The sequence below is a fragment of the Propithecus coquereli genome, unplaced genomic scaffold (genome assembly GCF_000956105.1).
Source record: "Propithecus coquereli isolate 6110/MARCELLA unplaced genomic scaffold, Pcoq_1.0 Scaffold12, whole genome shotgun sequence".
In the NCBI taxonomy this organism is placed as follows: domain Eukaryota; kingdom Metazoa; phylum Chordata; class Mammalia; order Primates; family Indriidae; genus Propithecus; species Propithecus coquereli.
In genome coordinates, this window is record NW_012136080.1 from 15729165 (window position 1) to 15750931 (window position 21767).

General features: G+C 50.5%; 1 protein-coding gene across 1 annotated transcript; it reads right to left on the bottom strand.

Moving 5' to 3' along the window:
* Positions 1–171: 171 nt before the first annotated feature.
* On the bottom strand, positions 172–20745 carry RBP1 (retinol binding protein 1, cellular). The gene is made up of 4 exons (XM_012664559.1): positions 20373–20745; positions 19725–19903; positions 1125–1226; positions 172–419 (listed from the first exon to the last, which is right to left on the bottom strand). Exons 1-4 carry the CDS (start codon positions 20443–20445, stop codon positions 366–368), a joined length of 408 nt encoding a protein of 135 aa, XP_012520013.1. The 5' UTR covers positions 20446–20745; the 3' UTR covers positions 172–365.
* Positions 20746–21767: the final 1022 nt, after the last annotated feature.

Below are 21767 nucleotides of genomic sequence, written 5' to 3' on the forward strand. Positions count from 1 at the left end.
AGACCCAAACCTGTACCCCTGGAGAAAAACATGCACGGGTGCAACCTTAGGACTAAATTTGCAGATGTGTGGCTAAATTTCTCCCTTCTGCTCATGTGTGGCATCAGGAGCTGGCCTCCAAAGCCCTGGGGAAAAGTGAGCATGGTGGGGTGTGAAACTTCCCTAAAACAAACATCTTGAACAGAGATCACTTTATTGGTATGGCTTTATTTTAAGCAAAGGAAAAAAGACAAAGCCAAGAGACAGACTCTTCTAACAGATGCCTGGGGGTGGCTGGACATTTCTGCCCCCTGCTGTGCAAAGGGGGGATCCGGGCCCACACACCCACACCACTCATGCCTTGACACCAGTGGTCTGCCTGGGTCTCAGTGCACCTTCTTGAATACTTGCTTGCAGACAACACCCTGCACTCGCATCTCCTGAAACAAAAGCAGATGCTGGTCATTGGCCAGAGCAAAGTCATACACGGGGCTCACTGCATCTAGGGACAGGAACTTTGAAAATACTCACTGGTTGCTGTCTTCCCTCAAGAGTTGGTTTAACTAACCAATTCTTTGGAAAGTTAGCTAAACTGGATAGTGGAGATCTGCCTCTGCAGCACCCTGGAGACAGAGCTGGCTGGGAGGAACAGATGTGGCTCACAGCTGACCAGCAGGACCCCTGTGCCCCCCGGCCCCCGACCTAGACTGAGATCATGGGTCAGGGAAGCTTAGAGAATTCTCGTCTCTGGCCTGCACAATTTGGCATGGTGAGTATACACTTTGGCATGGTGAGTATATACATCGTTTGGGAGTAAATTTGCTTCTGCCACTTTCTAGATGTGCAATTTGGACATGTAATCTAAGCTTTCTGAGCCCCCACATCTGCATCTCTAAAATAGGAACCATATTCCTGTTTTGAGAGACTAGAAAGAGATATGGGATGCAAAGGGCTTAGCTCCTCACTGATGCTTAGTAGATGTACCTCTTCCCCCCATCCCTTGGATTAGACCACTGGGTCAGCCTAGACCTTCAAAACACATTGCTTGGTTTTTAAAGTCACTCAAGCCATCTTCTCCAGGCCTTTGGACCTTAACAGTAGTGAGGGCCTCTTGAGGCCCAGCCTGGCCCAGCCCAGAAACCTACCAGGTGCAGCTCATCACCCTCGATCCACTGGGTCCAGCCACGCCCCTCCTTCTCACCCTTCTGCACACACTGGAGCTTGTCCCCGTCCCAGCTCACCGTGGTCTGCCAAGCAAGAAGCACAGTTGTCAGCCCTGAGCAAGCAGGCAGCCCCTGGGGGCTGGGGAGGGGACAGCTCCCAACCTTGATAATCCAGCATGTGCCCATATCAATTTCATTACAGAAAATTTGCAGCCTGAAACTCCGTCCACCACATGCCTTTACTAAAGTGTGTAAATCAGTTTTAAAATTTATGAAAACCTTTATAAATTTTGTTTAAAAGCATAATTAGGAGGGAAAAAGTCACTGGGGTGGGGCTGTCATTGCGAGAGCTGAGAAGGGGGCTGGACGGGGGTGGGAGAGGCTTCTGAGGGCCCAGCGCAGCCCAGGTGTGGGCAGGGTGTGGGCTCTGTTCCTGCATCTTGCCGCTGAGGGGCAGACTTCTCAGAGTACCCTGCCCATCCCCAGACATGTCATCCATTCGCTCATTGTTTCAACCTTTGCTGGGTCCTGGGCCCCACCCCTGCCCTCAAACTGCTCTTCATCTCATGGGAGCAATGACCTTAGACAGAAATAACCAGCTGTGGGTATGAATGGCAGCCATTAGCTGCCTGCCTCCTCTCCGTGTGCTGTCTCTAAATCCTCACGACTGTCCATCTGGAGCATGAGTGAGCATCTTTCTTTCACTGATCAGGTTAAGGGACTTGCCACGCTCACCCAGGTGGAAGAGCCAGGTCAGAGCACAGATCTGTGGGGCTCTGCAGTGTCCCTCCCCACCGTACCGCACTGCTTCTTTAAGTGCCCAGTGTCAGCAGAGTTACAGGTCAGGGGCTGTGGGAGCCCAGGTGAGAGTCCAGGAAGGGGAGGGTCTGGGAAGAGGAGGCACCAGGGCTGGCCCTGAGGCCCTGAGGAGGAGAATGGAACTGGAGGAGAGGAAAGGGGGTGCTGGGGGAGGGAGTTCTTGGTGACCATCATGAGATGAAGGCACAGAGGTAGGACAGCAGGAGCTCATCAGGCGGGCACCAGGGGACCGTGGTGGAAGGAGGAGGAAGGTCCCGCTGCCCTGCCCGGGCTCGGCAGAGCATAGGTGAGCTCTGCCAACACCTCCTCACCTTTGAGCACTTACATCCGCCCTGAGCACTGAGTGTCCTGCCAGGTGCTGGGCAGCTGAAGGGAGGACAGGCAGGAGGTGGAGGCCCAGCCCGTGTCCTTGGGAGGTTTCACTCTTGTTTGTTGGAACAGAAAGGGCTCCCCAGGAACACAGTGCTTAGTGTTAGCATTCAGAGGCAAGGCAGTCTTGTCTCCCCAGTGTAGCCATGAGTGTGGTCTAGATTGGGATGTATGTCCCAGAGCTGGGCACACAGAAGGCACAGCGGGCATCTCTCATATTTGTGGCTGTCCACCTCCTTTTGGATAGTTTTTCCATCTGGGCACTTCCATGTTATGAGCCCTGCCTCCCACGGTAGTGGTCAGAACTTTGTTTGCCCCATGCTCACTGTGTGGCTCTGAGCAAATCCATCCCCTCTCTGGGCCCCTGTGTTCCCATCTGCCACCTGAGGCCATGAACTCAGAGGCCTCGTCTTTAGAGAGCCAAGGTTCTAGGATTCTTATGTTCTTTGCCATGCTCAGCTGAGAGTCAGGACAGTCTGCGACAGCCTGATGAGGATTTGGGAGAGGAGAAATCTGGGAAATGGATGTGGCGTAAGTGGGGCCACCTCCCATAGAAGGGTTCCCCAACCCCCAAGGCCTCCCTTCTGGGCTTGCTGATCACTACTGCCCTCTGCTGTGGGGATGACACCTCCAGTGAGACAGCACAGGGAGGTAGAGCCCGGTTTGTTCCCCCAGCTTTGCAGAGGAGTAAGTCTGACCTTTGCCTCTGGACCCTGTTCCAGAGGGACATGGGGCACAAGCGGAGTTGGGGGGCAGATGGGGGGCAGATCTCCCCAACTGGTCCAGAGATTCACTCGGGGCACATGTGTAGCCCCAAGCTAGAGAGAAAGTCCCACCTCTAAGTCAGAACATCTGATGGTTTATGTCCGGTAAGACATGTCACGGGCAAAGACTGCTAACGATGTAGTGCCAGAAATAAGGCCAGAGGCCCCTTCACTTCATCCCTGCTTCATTTGCGCCAGGCCTGTAAAGGGAAGCGGGGACCGAGAAATCAGTCCTTGACATCAAGGAGCTAGCAAGAACACTTGCTGTCCTCATCAACTGATCTTCTCTTCCTGGGTTTATCCAGAAGTCTACCGCTCATGCGAAAGGCTCCTGGTTCAGTTAGAGGTGCAGGAGAGAACTGCTTGTTTTCAGCTATGACACACACACTTCTGCCTCTTCTGGAAACATTAGTCAGTGAGCATATTTCCACAGTTTGTATTGGAAAATGAAAAAAAATGCTCAAAGAAGAAAATAGTAATAAAAAGGATACATGTAATCTTGTTTCTTCCGAGATAATTGTTCTGACATTATGTATGTTACAATGTATGATGCATTCCATCCAGTCTTTTATCTATCTATATTTCTGTTTTTATAAAATTAGGATTGCATCATTTATGGTTTTGTTTCCTCATTTCTTCATTTAACAGAAGCAATTTTTCCTTTCAACAATATTCTCCATAGCATTATTTTAATTGTTATATAATATTCAGGAAATGGCTACATAATTTGTAGGGCACAGCACAAAATGAAAATGAGAAATCCCTTCTTCAAAAATGATTAAGAATTTTAAGGTAACGACAGCAGAGCGTTAAACCAAGTGAGGGTCCCTTCTGAGTGTGAGCCCCTGAGGGGACTACATTGGTCACAGGCCCATGACGCTGGCCCTGGTATTTCATTATACATACATATTATTATTTAGCTGATTACCTATTCATGTACATTTAAATCATTTATAATTCTGTACTACTGTAAATATGACTTTCTTGTATACATAGTTTTGAACACATTGTTTCCTTGGAATAAATTTCCAGAGGAGGAATGGTTGCATCAAAGACTATGCATATCTTTAAAGCTTTTGATAAGTATTGCCAACTTGATCTCTAGAAAGCTCATATGTGTTTAACACCAGTGTCACAGAAGGACCAGGACAGAAATGTTCGTTAATGGTAAAGCAGACTTGTGCTCCCGTGACACCGCGTCACCCTTCCCAGATCACTTGGCATTGTTTAACAAGGGCTAGCTGGATACCAATAACAATCATACCTTAGCCCAGAAAAAGACAGACGGCAGAATTTCAGGCAGATCTAGGGATACAGGGAGCAGAAGCCTATTTCAGTGCAGAGAAACCTTTCTTAGAGCCCTACAAATCCGATCTCTGAAAAAGAAGGATCCCTATCACATGAATACTATTAATACATGTTTCCAAGGAAGCACTTTTTAAACCCCAAGTTTACGTTGACTCTGATCCTGGGTGAGTTGGACAGAGCAGAGATTATTCTTGACTGTATTGGATGCAGAGGGGTGGCTGAGCTCAGAGAGGTTATGTGACTTTCTCAGTGTCATCCAGTTAATGAGAAAAAGAATTTGGGCTGAAATATGGGTCTCACATGACTTGGTGCCCGCTTGTTTCCCCGCCTGAAGCAGGGCACCCACCAGGCACCCAGCAGATGCCTGCTAAAGTCTTTGGGGGCTGCAGAAAAAACATGGGCATTGTGCTAAGACTCTGAGCAGCCTCCTGGAGGAACAGTCTCCAGTTCACTCCACCCACTGCGGGGTGTGTGTGCTGGGAGTCAGAAGCGGGTCTTAAAGGCTCTTGCCTGTAAAGAGATCGCCACAGAAAGTGCAGACAGAGTAGCACCTAGCTGTGACTGCCTGATGTGGTAGGTCCTGTGATCAGGGAAGCACAGGGGCTGGGGTGGCCACTGGGGGCTCCTGATTCTCAAAGGGGCTTTAAAAAGTGGGAGGGGCATTTGGGGCAGAGTGAATAAGGACGCATGTTGGCCGGGGGCGTGGCCGTGAGGAAGAAATGACAAGCCAGTGCTGCAGAAGCCTATCCTGGCCTTAAGGAGAGGGAGGAACGAGGCTGTTGGGGATGGTGGGTAGACAGGGCCACAATGCCAGACTGAGAAACTTGGACTATGGCCTGGAGCATGTTTTCAATGCCTGTCCTTGCTGCCTGTGCCACTCAGTTTGACCCGGTAATGGCAGCAAAGAACATGATCCTTGGCATCAGAGAGAGCTGGGTCCTCTGTTCTCGGCTACGTGGGATGACTTTGGGTAACTAGATTAACCTCTCTGAGCCTCAGTGCCCTCAGCTGCAAACGAGGGCTAAATGATAAACTGTGCTAGACAGTTTATCCATTGCTGGCCCCCGGTGGATCACGTGATATTCACACCCTTGAGAAGTCCCTTCCCACATTGGCTCGGCTTGGCTATGTGACTTGCTTTAGGCAGCGGGACATTAGCAAGCGTGATGTAAGCAGTGCCTTCGCAAGCACTTGTACACTGGGGGCTTGTCCTCTTGGAAGCCCCCCCTCTTGAAATCCAGCTGCCAAGCTTTAGGGCAGCCCAGGCCGTTCTGCTGAAAAGAAAGGCCCCGTGGAGAAGCCATGGAGGTTGAGAGGAGGGGCCCCTCAGAGAAGAGCTAAGGCACCCCAGCTGATCTCCCAGCTGGGCACTGCCACACGGAGCTGAGAACTGCCCAGTTAACCCCAGAATCATGAGCATATACAGTTGCTGCCTTAACATATTAAGATTTGGGGTGGTTTGTTACATGGCATTAGATAAAACACCCACTTTACCAGGTTGTTCTGAGGATTAGAGAAATTACACAGAAAACGCATGGGGCTGGCACATAGGAGGCACTAGGTAATGGTAACGCCCAGAGCTTGGATAAGGAAGGGGTTTGCTTGTTGAAGATGAATAATAACTAACGTCTTTTTTTTTTTTTTTTTAGAGAATTGGAGATTTTTAAAGCAGTGATGGACATGTTATTCATCATGGCTGAAGTTTTGGGAAGCTCCTTCTCCTTCTAGGAGACTTGGATCCAAGAGGCGGGCTTTCAGAGGCTGCCTGATGGACACGGCCACACCTGCCTCCCCTAAATCTTAACTAGTTTTTGTTTAAGCAGAAGATCTATTTGGAGACTCCCCACTGATAGCCGTGACGGCTGACAGTGTGATTTAGTTCTCCCACTCAGTATCCCATGTTTGCTTTTGGTAGGACTGGATTTTTCTTTTTAAGCTTTTTGTCTTGAGGGAATAAACCAGCCATTTCCCAGAGGATCGGATTTGTCATAGAACAGAAAAGAGGGGTGGGGGTGGGGGAGGAGGGCAGTCACTTAAAAGTTAATGAGAGGCAAAAGGAAACAAGTAATGTTGGAAGGGGGATGGGTAACAAACCATGGTGACTCATTTTCTTGTAACACAAGGTAACTTCTGGTAAGAGCCTTCCCCAGGACCCGAGCACTTACTCCATGCCCTCCCTCTGAAGTCAGCAGCCGGCCACCTTCAGTCTGGGACAAGGATCCGGCCATACCTGAATGCCAGATCTGAAAGGGTCTTTGAGAGGTCATTCAATCTAGTTTCCTAGATTAATCCAATTATTAATCAGGGTCTAGTGGGGGAATTTCAAGTAGGAGGACGTTCCTGATGCTTTTCAAGTCCCACAGATAAGGCAGGCGCCTGTGGGGATGGGGTGAACAGGGGCACCAACCAAAGGCGCTGGGCAGTGCTGCTGCCCCAACCCCACCATGGGCTCCGGGGCCCCACCTTAGAAATGAAGCCCAAACAAATCCCAAATCAGGGGAAGGAATGGCCATCTTCAACTCACCTTCTCACCAGTAATTCTCACCCCGCAGACCACCTGAAAGTCTGCAAATGGGCTGGAACCCAGGGAAGCTGGCTGTAAACTGAAGCAGTCTCACTTTTCTATTAAAAACTAATAATAACTCTCATCGCTTTGTCCTCGTCAGCAGTTTTCCCAGAGAGATATGTGTCAACAGATGAATGAAGACAGCTTTGCACCACAATGGCAAGGGACTGTCACTTCAAAAGCCATTATCCAGCTCCTCTGACCATTTAGAAACCCCAACTGACACTGCTGCATGGTACCAATGACACAGAAAGCCCACCTCCCACGGGCAGCATGAGCGAGCATATCCCAGGGATGCTGCAAGGCCCACTTGCCCTGCTCAGGTGACCAGTGCTGGGGTTGACAGGCAATTCCCACTAAATGGAACCATCCCTCTTGGCAGTGACCTGGCATGACCTACAAATGGTGGGACTCAACGTGGCTGTCAAGAAACCTGGGACATTTGTTAAAGCTCCCACATGCCCCAAAACACCCACTCCCAAGAGCAGAGGGATGGGTCACTCATATCCCTCTGTCTTCATCCCCCTGGCCCTAGCAGTCCCTCTGGTAATGGACCCACCCCTGGAGAGCTGCGACTCAATCCCAATGGCTCTGTGGTTCCAGAGCCAGGTTGTAAGAGGCGTGACTTTGCTCAGGGTGATGCTTACTGCTTGCAAAGGCCAGAGCCAGGACTCTCTAGATTTGAGGGTAAAATTTAAAAACTAGACAGTGAGTAGATACTTTCTACACATAATGCAAATTGCTAAAAGATGCAAATTGGCCTTTCCTCCTGGAGTCTGATTTTAAAGTGTGCTTCTCTCTTTGAGGGTATGTGTGTTCCTGGGGCAAACAGAAGGTTTTCAGCACCTGCTGCTTGCGTTAAATAAGCAATCGGGAGGGAAGGGCAGGGAAGGTAACAGAGAACCTGCCCAGCGCCGGGTACTGTGCTGGGAGCTTTCCAATGTTTCACGTAATCTTCAAGCTTTAGAGCTGATAAACATTAGGCTTTTGTAAGTAACCAGCCTATCACCTAGGGGTAGGGGTTGAGCCCTAACTTGAACCTGGAAGTCTGTGAGCTGCCTGCAAGGCCAGGCTGGGTGAGTGAGTGGGCAGTGGCTCCTCTTCTCTGGTGCATTCCTGGGGGGCTGGCATTATCTAAAATCAGCACATTCAAGAGGAAATGCCAGTTTCACTCTAAAAGCAGATTAAAGCTAAATTAATAAGGCCTTAAAATGTGAACGAGTAATTAGAGACATAAAAGCTGTTAAAACCAACTAATACGAACCAGTAAAGCCACAATAAGGCCTTTGTGGGTACAAAAGAATGCAATTCTAATACCATGAAGACACAAATTGCAAATGATAACACATTTCTTAGGACAAACAAAATGAGAAAATGTTAAGACTAATAATCTGGACATGTTACAGTTTTTCCCTTAAATATTAATATTAATATTTCAGACAGTGCCTAGCTTCAGTTTAAACAGTTGGTGTGCTCAAGGCCCCACAGAGGCCAAGGATCCAGATGGGGGGTGGGAAACGGATTTTGAGAAGGTGGCGGGGCTCTGTGGAACTGCACTCATTCATTCCAGGGCCTAGTACTGAGGGTGGCCCGAATGCTGGGCTGGACCCAAGTTCTGCCATGGGGCAGCCCAGCCTGGAGGGAAGGCAGGTGTGTATACTGGCAGTGCACCACCGTGCTCCGTGCTGGATGGGCGATGGCACTCACCCCAGTCTGGGGGTTCAAGGAAGGCTTCCTGGTAGGAGTGATAGCATTGCTGTCATTACCATTGTCACCATCGTAACCATAAGAACATGTACTGAGTACTCATTATGTGCCAGGCATGGCATTAAGCAAAGTGTGTGTCATATCAGTTTGATTCCTTATGACCTCGTGGAGCAAGTATATTTCTCCTCATTTCACAAATGTGGAGACTGAGGCCTAACGTCACCAGCTATGAAGTGGGGAGATGAGATTTGACTCTAGAGCTTGTGCTCTTGGCTACTGTGCTCTGCAGTTTCCTGACCCAAGCTGACTCTGGAATGAGCAGTAGGATTTTGCAAGGGAACAGCATTCAGCGACCGGGTGTGGGTTCCGCAGCTCCCGCACGTCGGCTGCGGGTGCTGGAGAGCGGGAGGTAAGGCAAGGACCCTGCTTTCAAGGGCTCACAGACTGCTAGAGAAGAAGACAAGAAGACAGAGAATTCTAGCAGAACACTAAGTGCTAGCAGACAGGTGCTGGAGGTTCTGGAAGTGGGAAGGCACCTTATCAGCTTCCAAGCTGGGGAGAGGTCCATCAGGGAAGGCTTTCTGGAGGAGGTAAGGCTACAAGTAATGCTGGAACTGATGCCAGAAAACACCCCAGGAGCTCGGTTAAAAAGCAGAAAGAGGAAGAGTAACAAGGGAATCCCAGGCAAGGGGAACATCATGGACAGTTGCAGAAAAGTCAGGAGCAGCAAGGGTTGCGTGAGGGAGGCTCCAAACGGTCTTTGCCCAGCTGGACTCTCCTGTTTGACCCTCCTCATGAAGCCTGGCAGGAACTGACTGCTCACAGCCTCGCTTCTTCCTCACATCATGTCTTCATGCTCTGGCTCTGGATTCTTGCTTATCTGCTGGGCAGAGCGGGCTCTGCTACCAGGGGCCAGGGCAAGGAATCAATCTGTTATCAGTTCCACCAGCACTGGTGGGGCGGGGGTCCAGGGGGAGTAGGGGAGAATGTAGGAATAAGGGAGGGGACGTCCTGCCAGAGAGTGCTAGAGGGTCACTGGAGACCTCTTCTCTTCCATGGGAGGCTCTGGCCTCTATTTTTTTTTTAAATATCTTTCAAGGCAAATAGAAATAAACAGCTCCCAGAAGATAAGAGGTACTAGTTTGGTAACCAAGGGAGAGTGAGAAGGTCAGGGTCTCTCGACTGAGAGCTCCCTGGGCTCTGGGGTGCTTTTATTCACTGCAGGGTAGCAGCCCTCATCTTGGAATCCATGGCAGAGAAAATATGCATTACCATTTGTTGAATGAATGAATGGCAGAAAACATTCTTAGTGGTACTTTTGTAATTTTTCAGGCAACGAACGCCCCCCTTTCTTTCTTTTTTTCCAAGCAATGTGGCTATTTATTCTTCCATAGATGAGCCTTATAGAAATGGTTTAGCCATTGGAGTGATCTGGCCCTGAATCTCTGAGGCTCGGAGAGCTTAGGCACCATACCCAGAGCCACACAGCTAGGAAGAGTATGAGACATGGTTTAAACTCCCTTATGCGCAACTCTGAGCCCATGGCCTGCACGCTGTTCCCACACAAACCTCCTGCTGCCACGGGTACTGTGGCCATTGACTAGCACCTGGCAGGCTATAGCCCAGCGGCTCACCTGCCCAAGCTGGGCACTGAGAAGGGACCCAATGGCAGCCTTGGATAGGCCTGAGCTCCAGCCCAGCCCCACCTCTTTCTCACTGGGTGACCCTGAGTAATATACTCCACCTCTGAGCTTCCATTTCTCCATCTGCAAAATGGGGTTAGTAAGCTCTGCCGCAGAGCACAGCCATCAGAATGAAATGAAACAAGGAGGTGCAAGGGCCTATTTCAGTGCAGGACATATATAATACACAGCAAACAGTAGTTTCTGTCTGCTCCTGGCCTTGCCCAGTCTGTTCTCTCTGGGTGTGGAGAGGCACGTGCCCTTGCAGGCCAGCCTCCGCTCTCATAACTCTGCTAGCTCTTCTCCAGGTGGCCAGGAGTCCCTACGCACGTGTGACCACCCCCAGCATTTGTCTTCTGGAGGTCACAGTTCATGGGATGAGAGGATTCATTATAACAGCTCATATTGATGGCACAGTTGCCCTTCAGGTTTTCCCATACACCATTCATCTAACCCTCCCCATGAAGTGGGCATACCCTACTTTGTAATTATCCCCATTTCACAGACAAGTAAAGGCACAGAGGGGTGAAGTAACCGCCCAAAGCCACCCAGTTTGTAAGGGTCGGAGTTTCCAAGGATGATGGTCCGGCTGTTCTGGCTGATCAGGCTTCAGAGCTGAACCAGCTACGACTCAGACCGCCAGGCTCCTGCATCACAGGGAGTCGGGCTGTGGACCAGCAAGAGCTTAAAGGAGGGTCAGGAACAGCTGCCTCCGGCCCTTGAAGCTGGGGTGCTTGGCCAGCAATGTGGCCTCAACTGCAGGGAGAACAGGATGCAAACCAGACCTTCCTCCCCTGCAGCCAAGACTCCACCCCGCGACGTCGCTGCTTCATTAGGGGACACTCATCTTTGACTTCAAAAGCCTCACAGAGAAACTAATCCAGAGCTCTGATTCCTTAAAATAACAACTGGTCCATCTCTCCCTGGTAACAGTCTGGAGTCACACTGTCTATTTCAAATCCTAGCTCCACCAGCTACCTGAGCTCAGACAAGTTGTAGCACTGCTCTGCATTTCATTTTCTTCATCTATAGCATAGGAAGAGTTTTGGCATCTTCATCATAGAATTATTGTGAGGATTAAAAGAATGAATGCATGGAAAGGGATTAGAGGGATTCCTGGCACATGGGAAATACCCAACAAACATTAGCTATCATTAAATGGCAAGTGGACCTTGCAGTGATAGCCAATGACTACCATTTATACATTTGAGGTTCTGTTATTTCCACTTATTCATTTAATGAACACGTTGGAGCCCACTGTGCTAGGCACTGCAGATATGGAGGTGTGGCCCCTGCTATCAAGGATCTCAAACTGGCCTCACAGGTACCTTCAGAGCAGCATCTGCCGAGAGGGTCCAGAAGGCAAAAGGAGGGAATGGTGGTGGGATGGGGCATCAGGATGGGGTGGAGCCGTTAAGCCTGGGCTGGGTCTTGACCAATGGGTAATTATCCTCTCAGGGGAAGAGGCAAGGAGACACCCCAGGGAAGTGACCAGGAAGAGAGGCTGTCAAGAGGATGGCAAGTGAAACCACCATAACATATGGAAGGAAGGGGCCAAGCACAGAGGTGAGGGAGGGGATGGGCTGGAGACTTAGGCGGGGCCATGACCCAAGAGCCCGAGTGCCCTCTGGCCTTTACCTCCCAGCACTGGGGAGCCCCTGGGGGTTTCGAGCTGGGGAGTAGCATGATCAAGTTCCCTTGTTAGAATGTGAAGGATGGGTGGAAGTGTTGAGCATGGTAGAAGAGAGATCAATGTGAAGATACTGCAGTAATTAAATGAAATAACCCATGGAAAGTGCTGAGTCCCGCACGTAGTAAGCACAAGAAATGTTAATTGTTATTATTATTATAGGCAAGAGATATTCAGAGCAGTGGGGATGGTGAAAAGAGAGATGTTAAAAAGTAGAATCTGTGGAACTTGTTGGCTGATTATTCATAAACACTTTTCATTTATCTTCATAGTGATCATTTACATGGCTACGTAGTGGTCTAAGGAATTAAAAAGCCACAGTCTTTCTAACCACCCACAGTTATTTGATATTTAGGAATGCCAGCAGAAGACATTCTATTCCACAAAATCAGGAATCAGAGACATCCAAAGTCAAATCGCAACTCTATGGTTAGCCAGCAGTGTGACCCTGGGCAGGACTTGTGGTTCCCTGTCTGTAAAATGGGAGAGTAGCACCTCCTCTCCAGGATTATTGGAGGATTAAATAGATACACATAGAGTGATAGAGCAGGACCTGCTGCCTAGTAGTCCTTCAGACAGTGGTTACACTTATACGGATTGTTAAGGATTATTATCAGAGTGACAAATACCCTTGGACAAATAGAATAATTTTCCTGAAATATAATCCCATAAGTGGGATACCTGAGTCAAAGAGTAAGATGATTTTCTGACTCATTGCACATTGTTAGAGAGATATTTTTTTACTGACACAAGTGACAGGAAACCAGCCCAAATAGCTTAAGGGGAAAGAAGGGGAATGTATTGGTTCAAGTGCACCGGAAGTCTAGGGATGATGTTAGTGTCAGGAACTCCAGTAACCCTGCAGTGTTGCATTCTCTCTCTCTCTCTCTCTCTGCCTCATCTTATCTTATATTTTCCTTCTATTAGGTTTTTCCATGCAGCCGCAGAGGGTGGGAGAGGGACTGGCCTCAGAGAGCTCCAAGCTTACATCATACCAGCTTATCAACTTTTAAAGGAATAGAACTCACCTCTCTCTCGGGGTCTCTAAATTAAATCCCAGGAAAGGGTGTGATTGGCTCAGTTTGGGTCATGTGCACAATCACGGGCCATGGGACTCGGTGATCACCCTGGTAGAAGGTGCTTGTCCCAGAAGAGACAGCGTCCTGTGACTTGCAGCCCTGCCAGGCCCCGCAAGGCGAGTAGGGGAAATTCTCACCATACAGAGGAGGTGCTTCTCTGGGTGGGAGGCCAGGGAGTGATGTTGGTCATAAAAACAAACAGCTGAAACTCACTCAGTAAACTCCTGGCCATCATAAGCGACTGTGCCTTGTCCCTCACTCTGGGGTAGCATGGGCCCTGGCCCTGTTCTGCACATGGTATTGTGGCTTCACAAGGCCCTGCCCCCTGTGGTATCTCTACCGTCCTCAGAATTTGCCTTGCATGGTAGGCTGAGCAGCAGTCATGATGCCCGTCTCACAGACGTGAAAACAAAAGTGTTGTGTCTAATTGTTTAAGGTTACTCTGTCACTTAGGCAACAGAGGAGAATTCAAAACCAGATGTCCTGACCTTAACTCCAGTGCTCCTTCTACTCATCCTTGGCCTTGTCAGAAGTGGCCGCCTACCTCTACATTGTGCTGCCATAAGGGGTGGGGTGCTGGCCCACAGCAACGCTCCATGGCAGACCCTGTGGTAGGGAGCTTTATAAACAGACTGGCTAGAATCTTTCCTCTGCCACCTGCCAGCTGGGTGACCTTGGGCTGAAAAGGTACTTCATCCCTCTCAGCCTCAGATTCTCATCTGTGAAATGAGTATAGTGATACTTATAGAACTGTATTGTTGTGGAGACCAAAGGAGAAAAAGTACTAAAAGCACTTGGTGTAGGCATGGCACTTAGTAGAGATTTAGTACACGTTATTTTCCTTTGTTCCTGTCTAATAAAAACCCAAATCTAACAAACCAGTGTGATTTTTGAAAGCTACTTTGTGAATTTTATTTGGGTTGCTTTAATTCTTCTTTTTGTAATCCTCAAAAGCATGCTGCTGACACTGATTTCAAAGGTCAGAGAACTTCAGCTAAGACATGAAAGAGATCCTGTGTTTCTATCCTGGAAAGGACCCAGCTGAATGCTGGGTGCCTGATCTGGGCAGGGGTGGCTCGCAGAGCCTCCCAAGTTCAACTGCATTCTCAGCTCAGCGGCCCCGGGAGTTAACTTTGCCAGTGGCATTGTGTTTTTAAAATAACAACTAAAAAAATCTCTTTAATGGGTCAAGAACAGGATCAGAAAGCTGGCAAGAGTTTAAACCAAAGTGTTAATGTGGTTTGGTGGATTTCATTTATTACCATATATAATTAGATGAATGGATGGATGGATAGACAGATGGATGTAAGTAAGGCAGTCAGGGGCAGAAAGGAAGGAAACATAGTTAAAAAAAGAACTCAGAAAATCTCTAAGTGCTGATACGGAAGGATGCCTAAGAAATATCATTGAGTGAAAAACATGCAGAGAAGTGGATTCTTTTCCTTCCCTCCCTCTCTTTGTTTCTTCCTTCCTTTCGGCTTCAGATAATCTATCAATTGAACAATCCATAGATATCTTATATGTTTGAGGAAGATTTCTGTACAGTTCACCAAAAACGGTAACAGAGACAACCTCTGGGGAGTGGGAATAGAGCCAAGTAGGGGAAGGGGTCTTTTCCTTTTCAGTCCGCACTCTCTTGTGCTATTTGAATTTTTTCTTTTTAAAATAAAACAAAGAAAGCGACAGTGGGGAGGAGGGTGGAAGTGGGAGGCGGGCCCTGTGGAGGGGTCATCCTCAGTTCAATGCTGGTCATGAAGGCGAGGTCTCAGCCAGGCAAGGAGGCGCCAGGCCGCTGAGTGAACAAAGCTGCCTCCTCCAGGGAACACTGACCCGGTGTCCATGGCGGGGTGACAAATGGCCCTCCTGCCATCACCACGCAGAGCCAGGCTCACGGCTGTGATTCCTGGTCCAGGCTGTCTTCTCCCACAAAAGCTGCTCATGCTGGGGGCGACTTGGAGACAAAGAACAGAAGTGTTCCGAGGGACTCCCTTGCCCAGGGGTAGTGAACACTATTTGAAGTTGAAGAGCACCTTCTTTTCTTAAGACTCCACCTGCCGATGCCCACATGTGCTATAGTCAGCAAATGAGCTTGGGTTTATCGCTGGGCCTGATACCCCACTTCAATGGACAAAGGCATGTCGGAAGCGATGGAGAAAAACCTGTGTCTGTGCAGCCGAGCCCAACCTCTATGCATTTCCACCAAAATGACAGCCCCTACTGTGTGGGGGGCATATAAATCTGAATCGACCAGACTGGAAATGTGAGCTGCGTGAAAGGGCAGACAGCAACACTGATCTGAATCCCTCCAACCCTCAGCCCAGGGAGAGGCCACAGGGCCATTGCAGGTGGTTCTGGGCAACGTTCGTGGGGGCCAAACCAGCCAGTAAAACTATAGCTAATTTTATGGTTTTTCCACCTTTCATAGAGACACAGACAGGTACAGAGAGATGTTTCTGCACTCCAAAGCAGTGGTTCCCAATCTTTGGTTGCATCAGAACCACCTGGAGGGCTTACTGAAACAGGCGCTGGCCCCGCTCCCAGAGTTTTGATTCAGTAGGCCAAGGGTGTGGCCAGAAAATTTGTATTTCTAAGAGGTTCCCCATGACACTGGTGCTGTCTGTGCTTTGGGACCCACAGCTTTAAAGGGAACACACAGCGCAAGCAGTGACAAATGGCCATTCGATCCTCAACTTCAGGTGACGGTGGGGTGAGGACTGTTACCTGAAGAGTGGTACTGGAGAAGGTCCCGTCTAAAGGAAGCAGTATTCCAGAAACCCACACGGTGCCGGGATAAAAGGGCGTCCAGTGTTTTCAGCTCTCTTGATTTTTTTTTTGGGAGGAAGAACAGCCAGAAATATAGATTTTTTATGAAATCTTACAATCTTTGGCAATCATTGGTAACTGACTCTGAAGTTTTTCAAACATTGTTCAAGCCAAACAAAATACATCTGTAGGCTGGATTTCATCCTCTGGCTGCTGTTCTAGAATACAGATAAGGTTCCACGGGAAAGAGGCAGGACCAGAGACCTCTAGCCAGTGAGCCTCTCGCTCTTTGGGGAGCGATGCCAGCCTGGCCACGCCTCTCCCAGCAAGGGCTCCCAGAGATCTGTCGGGCACATCTAGGCTCCCCGTCAGGCCCTCCTGGCTGTCCTCTCCCCCAGCCATGCCCTACACACCAGCCATGCAGACGCCCTTGCGGTCTGTGCCTCTCTCTCCTCCGAAACCCCCTCCCAACCAGGCTTCTCTGACCTCTGGGCCTTTGTGCGTGTGGTTCTCTCTGTCTGGAAGGCTTTTATCCCTTTCTTCACATCTGGTCTACTTTTTACTTGTCCTTCAAGGTCTCCCCTAGCTGTCACCCCCTCCAGGACCTTCCCTGACCACTGCTGCCCCAGTCCCAGCTCTGCTCCTCAGCCCGCTGTGCTCCCATCATGAGCTGGGCTGTAATGGCCTGAACATGCATCTGTCTCCTCCTCTGGCTTGGGCATCCAGGAGGCCTTGCTTCCTCTGTGACCCTGGGGCCAAGCCCAGGGCCTGCTGTGGGATAGCTCTGAAATAATATTTACCAAATGCTGTTCTCTTGGCCTTGGCCTTCCTCTTGGCCCCTTTCTGTTTGCCTGGCTACTTCCTGTCTCTCCTTCAGGCAACAGCTCAGACTCCACTTCCTGGGTGAACCTTCCCTGACCTCCCAGACCAGGGAGGGAGTGCTTCTCTGCCCCCATCCGCACACTGTCTACTACAGTGCTGTGGGCTGCTTTGATCTGCCTCTCCCCACACCAAACTCCGTGACGGCAGGAACCGTGTGCGATTCGTCTGACTAACACAGGGGCTGCAAAGACAGAGTAAGCACCATGAGATGCCCAGAGAGGAAAGAACAAAACAGATGATTGAATGATCCCAAGTGAGAATGAGACCCCTGTGATGTGCTGGGAACAAACCCTTCTGGGCCATTGCTCCCGGCTAGTGTGGGGCAGAAGCTCCCCTCCATTCATAGCATCAGGCCCCAAAGTTGCTATAATTCTATCATCCTGCACTCATCCAGCCGCGCTCTTCAAGGTGGTCCAAAGCTGCACACCACCCAGTGGGCAGCACGGAGAAGGGCTTCTCTGCACTGCAGGGGACCAGGGGAAGGTGGGAGAGGAGCAGTGGTGTCGTCCCACCACCCAATAGGCCGTGACAGGTGAGTAAGTGGCTGTGTACTTGGGGCCTCCCTGAGTCCTGGAGAGTGACAGTGACTATGAGTCCCGGCCCAGTTTCAACTAGTTTGTCCAGCTGCTAGGCTGCATTGTCTGCTCACCTACCATGGACCCGATGCTGACCTTGAGAAGAGAAGGTGGCCATTGACCCTTCCTTTGTATCCCAAATCCTCTCCTCCACCTCCCCCGCTCCCTGCCCCATACCCCCACTGCTCTTTGCTCTTTTCATTTACAATTAAGTACAAAAGTCATCTCCCCCAGAAATCCTGGGATCCCCTCCTCTGGGTGCTCACAATTCCCCATCCCCCACCCCGTGCTTTCCTTTGTTGTGCTGTGTTGTTGCTGTTCCTGTGTCTGTCTCTGCCAGAAAGACTGAGTTCCTGGACATCGGGGACTGTGACTTGCGTTACTGTACTGTGCCTGGTGTGGTGACCAGCGCGTGAGGGACGCAGCGCGTGCGGAGCACTGGTTAATTCAAATCCTCCCTCTGCCACATACTGAACCTCCCCAAGGTCACACAGTAAGAAATCTTGCCTCGATTTTCTTACCTGTAAAATGGGGTTGGAAAGGGTGTTGTGAAGATTGAGTTAATGTAAAATTTGAACAGTACCTGGTACATAGTAAGCACTGGGTGAGCACAGTATTCGCTAGTATTATTGGGTGATCAATAAATGTTACATGTGTTAATGGATGAGGGAAGGAATGAAAGAGTGAAGATAATTAGCCAAGTACAAGCTAGCACATTCCAGGATCGCAGTGACCCAAAATGAAGAGATGTTTGATGTGTTCTGTGAGTTCCCCAAGAGTGAGCTGGGGCTGAGGGCTGTTCTCATGGAGCAGTGTTCCCTGTAGTGGGCTGGGGGACAGGTCCTGGGCAGTAATGAGAAAGGCAGACCCTGTCTGAAGGTCTCTGTTCCCATCATGAGCCTCTCCTGCAGATTAAGAGGCCTTGAGACTTTTAAAGGCCCAACCTGACATTTCCCTACAACAATAGCATGCTCTCCCACCAGTGGTCCCTCTAAGGCACTCCCTGCTGACTCCCCCTCCTTCCCATCATTCCAGACAGCAGACTCACATACCAGTCCTGACTGCCTTCAGATGGATAAACAAGGTGGGGGATGAGTCACCCAGGCCCGGGCTCCTCATTCACAGACCCTGGCACCCCTTCAACCACAGTTCTGACAAACCTCAGCTAACTGGTTTCTACAAAGGCTACCAGCAGGGGAGTGTGGCAGGGAGTGGCAGTGTGTGCCTCAATGTCAGAAGGCCTCGGGTTCAAGTTCCATCTCTTGCAAGTCTCTTCCTTCCCCTGAGCCTCAGTCACCACATAATGTGGGGTTACTTATCCCTGCCTCACTGGGCTGCGGTGTAAAAGGACCGGCACAGTGCAGGGCACACTGCAGATCAGTGTAAAGAGCCTTGGTGAAGAAGGGACGGGCTGGCAAGGACCTGTCAATAAGCAAGGCTGCTCTGGGCTGAGCATAAGCCAGGTCTGGATCCAAGTCCACAGAAAGGAGAACGGGAGTGCCCTGACCTCCCAGCAACCCGAGAATGTGGATGGAGGCCTGGGGCTGACCTTCGGGAGTCTGCTGTGGTAGCACTAATTGGGGTGTCCCCGGTCACCAGCTTCCCACCCTTGGGGGAGGGGAGGCTTATGCTGCTTCCCTCCCCCACTGCTGCTTCCTCTGGCCTGGGCTGCAGGGGCACTGACCTACTGAGTGGGTGTTGGCGGTGAGGTTCAAAGGAAGCTCAGGGGAGAGTGGATGACAGGGTGGGCCAGGGAATGGCCAGGAGCCAAATCCCAGCTTTGGGGCAAGGATGGGCGGGCCAGAGTGCTTCCAGCAGAGACCAAAGGGCTCCCAGCTTCCTAGAGTGACTAGGTCACACTAGGTCATATAGGAGGTTTACACTTCAATGGGACTCCCTGTGTTTCTTCATTGTTTCTTTCTTTCTTCCTTTTTCCCCCACCAGCTCACAGTCAGCCAGAGGAGAGTAGAGTCTACAGACTTGCTTGGAATTCCAGCCCAGCCCCTCCCTAGCTGTGCTACTCTGGACATTAATTCATCTCTTTGAGACTGTTTCTTCATCTGTAAAATGGGCGTGCTCATATCTTCCTCAAAGGTTGTGTGAGGCTTAAGTGAAGTCATGTGTATGACGTGCCTGGCAGAGTGCCTGGGCATAGTGGAGAATCAACCAATCGCAGCCTTCATAACTATTACCATCCGGTTTGGACGGAGCAGGGTGCTTGATGAGTCCGTGCTGCCTACCGTGGGGGCCGGGAGTGAGACTTTTCCAGGCACCCCCTCCCCACCAACACAAGGGCCCTTGCTCCCTCACAGAGGAACTAGTCCAGCCCTTGGTCACGCCCCCTGGGCAGGAGACACCGGGGGCACGGGAATCCTCACCATGCACTTGCGGTCATCTATGCCGGTCAGATCCTCCTCAAACTCCTTCCCGACCTGGAAGTCCATGATGTAGTTCCTAAACGTGCTCAGCGTGCGGATGATCATATGGTCGCCGTCCTGCAAGATCTCTTTGTCTGGCTTCAGCAAGTTGGCGATCTTGCGCAAGGCCACATTGACATCTGCACGGGGTGCGGGGCCAGAGAGGGGCAGAGAGTTGACAGGAAAACTCAGAGAACTGTTCCCAAGACAGCGGGGCCCCAGAAGCCCGCTCCGCCCAACACTGCTGGGGTTTCCGCTGGCTTTGCGCCGTCTCTGCGCGCAGCCTGTGCTTTTTTAAAAAAATTTTTTTTGTAACAAAGTTTTCTGCCCTTATGTTAATCTTTTCAAAACTTAAAACTAGCAAAGCAAGCCCAGCTTTACTAATGAAATTACCCTCGTCCAGAGCCAACTAGCAGATATTGGCCACTAATTAACCCAAAAAACCCCGGATCGCCCAATGCGCAGCCTGCCGGCCACCCTCGGAGCGGTGGTCGAGGACGCCCTTTGGCGCCCGAGCGCAGCAGGCGCGGCAGGAGGCGGCTCGGGCGGGCGCCGGGGAGGGGCGCCCCTAGCCGGAGCCCCGAGCCCGGCGCGGCGGGCAGCGCTTACCGAGCGCGCGCAGGTACTCCTCGAAATTCTCGTTGGCCAGCATCTTCCAGTACCCGGTGAAGTCGACGGGCATTTTGGGCAGTGACCCGTGCCAGTCCGCCACGGAGCGGGAAGGAGCGGCTCTGGGCTCTGCAGGGGAAGCGGCTGCGGCTGCGATCCGGGTGGTGGGCGGCCCGAAAACGCGCGCCCTCCCGGGACTGGGGGCTCCGCGGGGCGGCGACAGCTGGATTCCGAGCGCGCACAAAGCCCGCGGGAGGATCCATTGTAGCCGTCGCTCCTCCCCCCTGCGAGGGGCGGGGCGGGGGCGGGGATGTTAGAAGGCCAGGTTTGTCCTTGGCCGGCGGCCACCTTCTGTCAGATCTGGAGTTCGCTTCCTCTATAAAGGAAGAGGAGATGATGGGAGTTAGGGAGTTGCTTTGTGGGACCCCAGCTCTTCGGTTCCTGAGGAATTCCTTCGAATGCCATGAACTTCTCACACTCCGCGGCCACTTGAGGCTTGGGAAGAGTCTTCTCGGGTGTGCTGGAGTGATTAGGGAAAGAGGCCACTTATGGGCCTTTGTCTAAAGCCGGGCTCAGCTCCGGCTTGAAGTGCATATGACTAAACAAGCCCTCTGCGTGACTCTGATGCACAATCGAGTTAGAGACCCACTGCTTTATGCAAATGTGAGCAATTACTAATATACTGCTTATTAATTATGCCTCCCCTTTCACCTAACGGCAGCACAGTACTCCGCAGTGTTCTGCACTTTGCTTTTTCACTCAAGGTATTCTGCAGACCTTTCTACATCTGTATATGGAGAGTATCCCCATTCTTTTGCAAGGTATTCCATTATTTGTCCAGCTTGTCCCCTACCGATGGCCGTTTGTGTGGTTTCTGATCCTTCACCATTAGAAACAGTACTGCCATGAAGATCTCTGATCACATCTCATTTGCCACCTGTGTGGTTATGTCATAGAGCTTTCAAATGGCTGTCTTTGCCACCAAGGAGATGACATAATTACGTGGGTTGACTTTTTGACCCTCTATTAAAGACTATCTCTTAAATTGCTTTTTGCGCAAATCACAGCCTAGGTGACAGCAGGTACATGTTCTTCCTCTCTAGCGCTACCTTCCCCAGCACGCCCTCCCCCTCTCCACCTCCCTGGGGCTCAGGTTAGTGTTCACAGTGCATTTGGCTGAATTAGGAAAAGATGCCTTTTCCTCAGGGTAGAGGCGGCTTCCTCCCAAGAAGTGGCTTGGATTTTAGCCTCTCTCACTCCCTTGTATCTTCACCAGGGTTTCTTGTCTTGCTGCTATTGATGTTTTGCGCTAGATAATTCTTTGTTATGGGGGGGGCTGTCCAATGTATTGTAGGATGTTTAGTGGCATTCCTGGCCTCTACCCACTAGATCCCA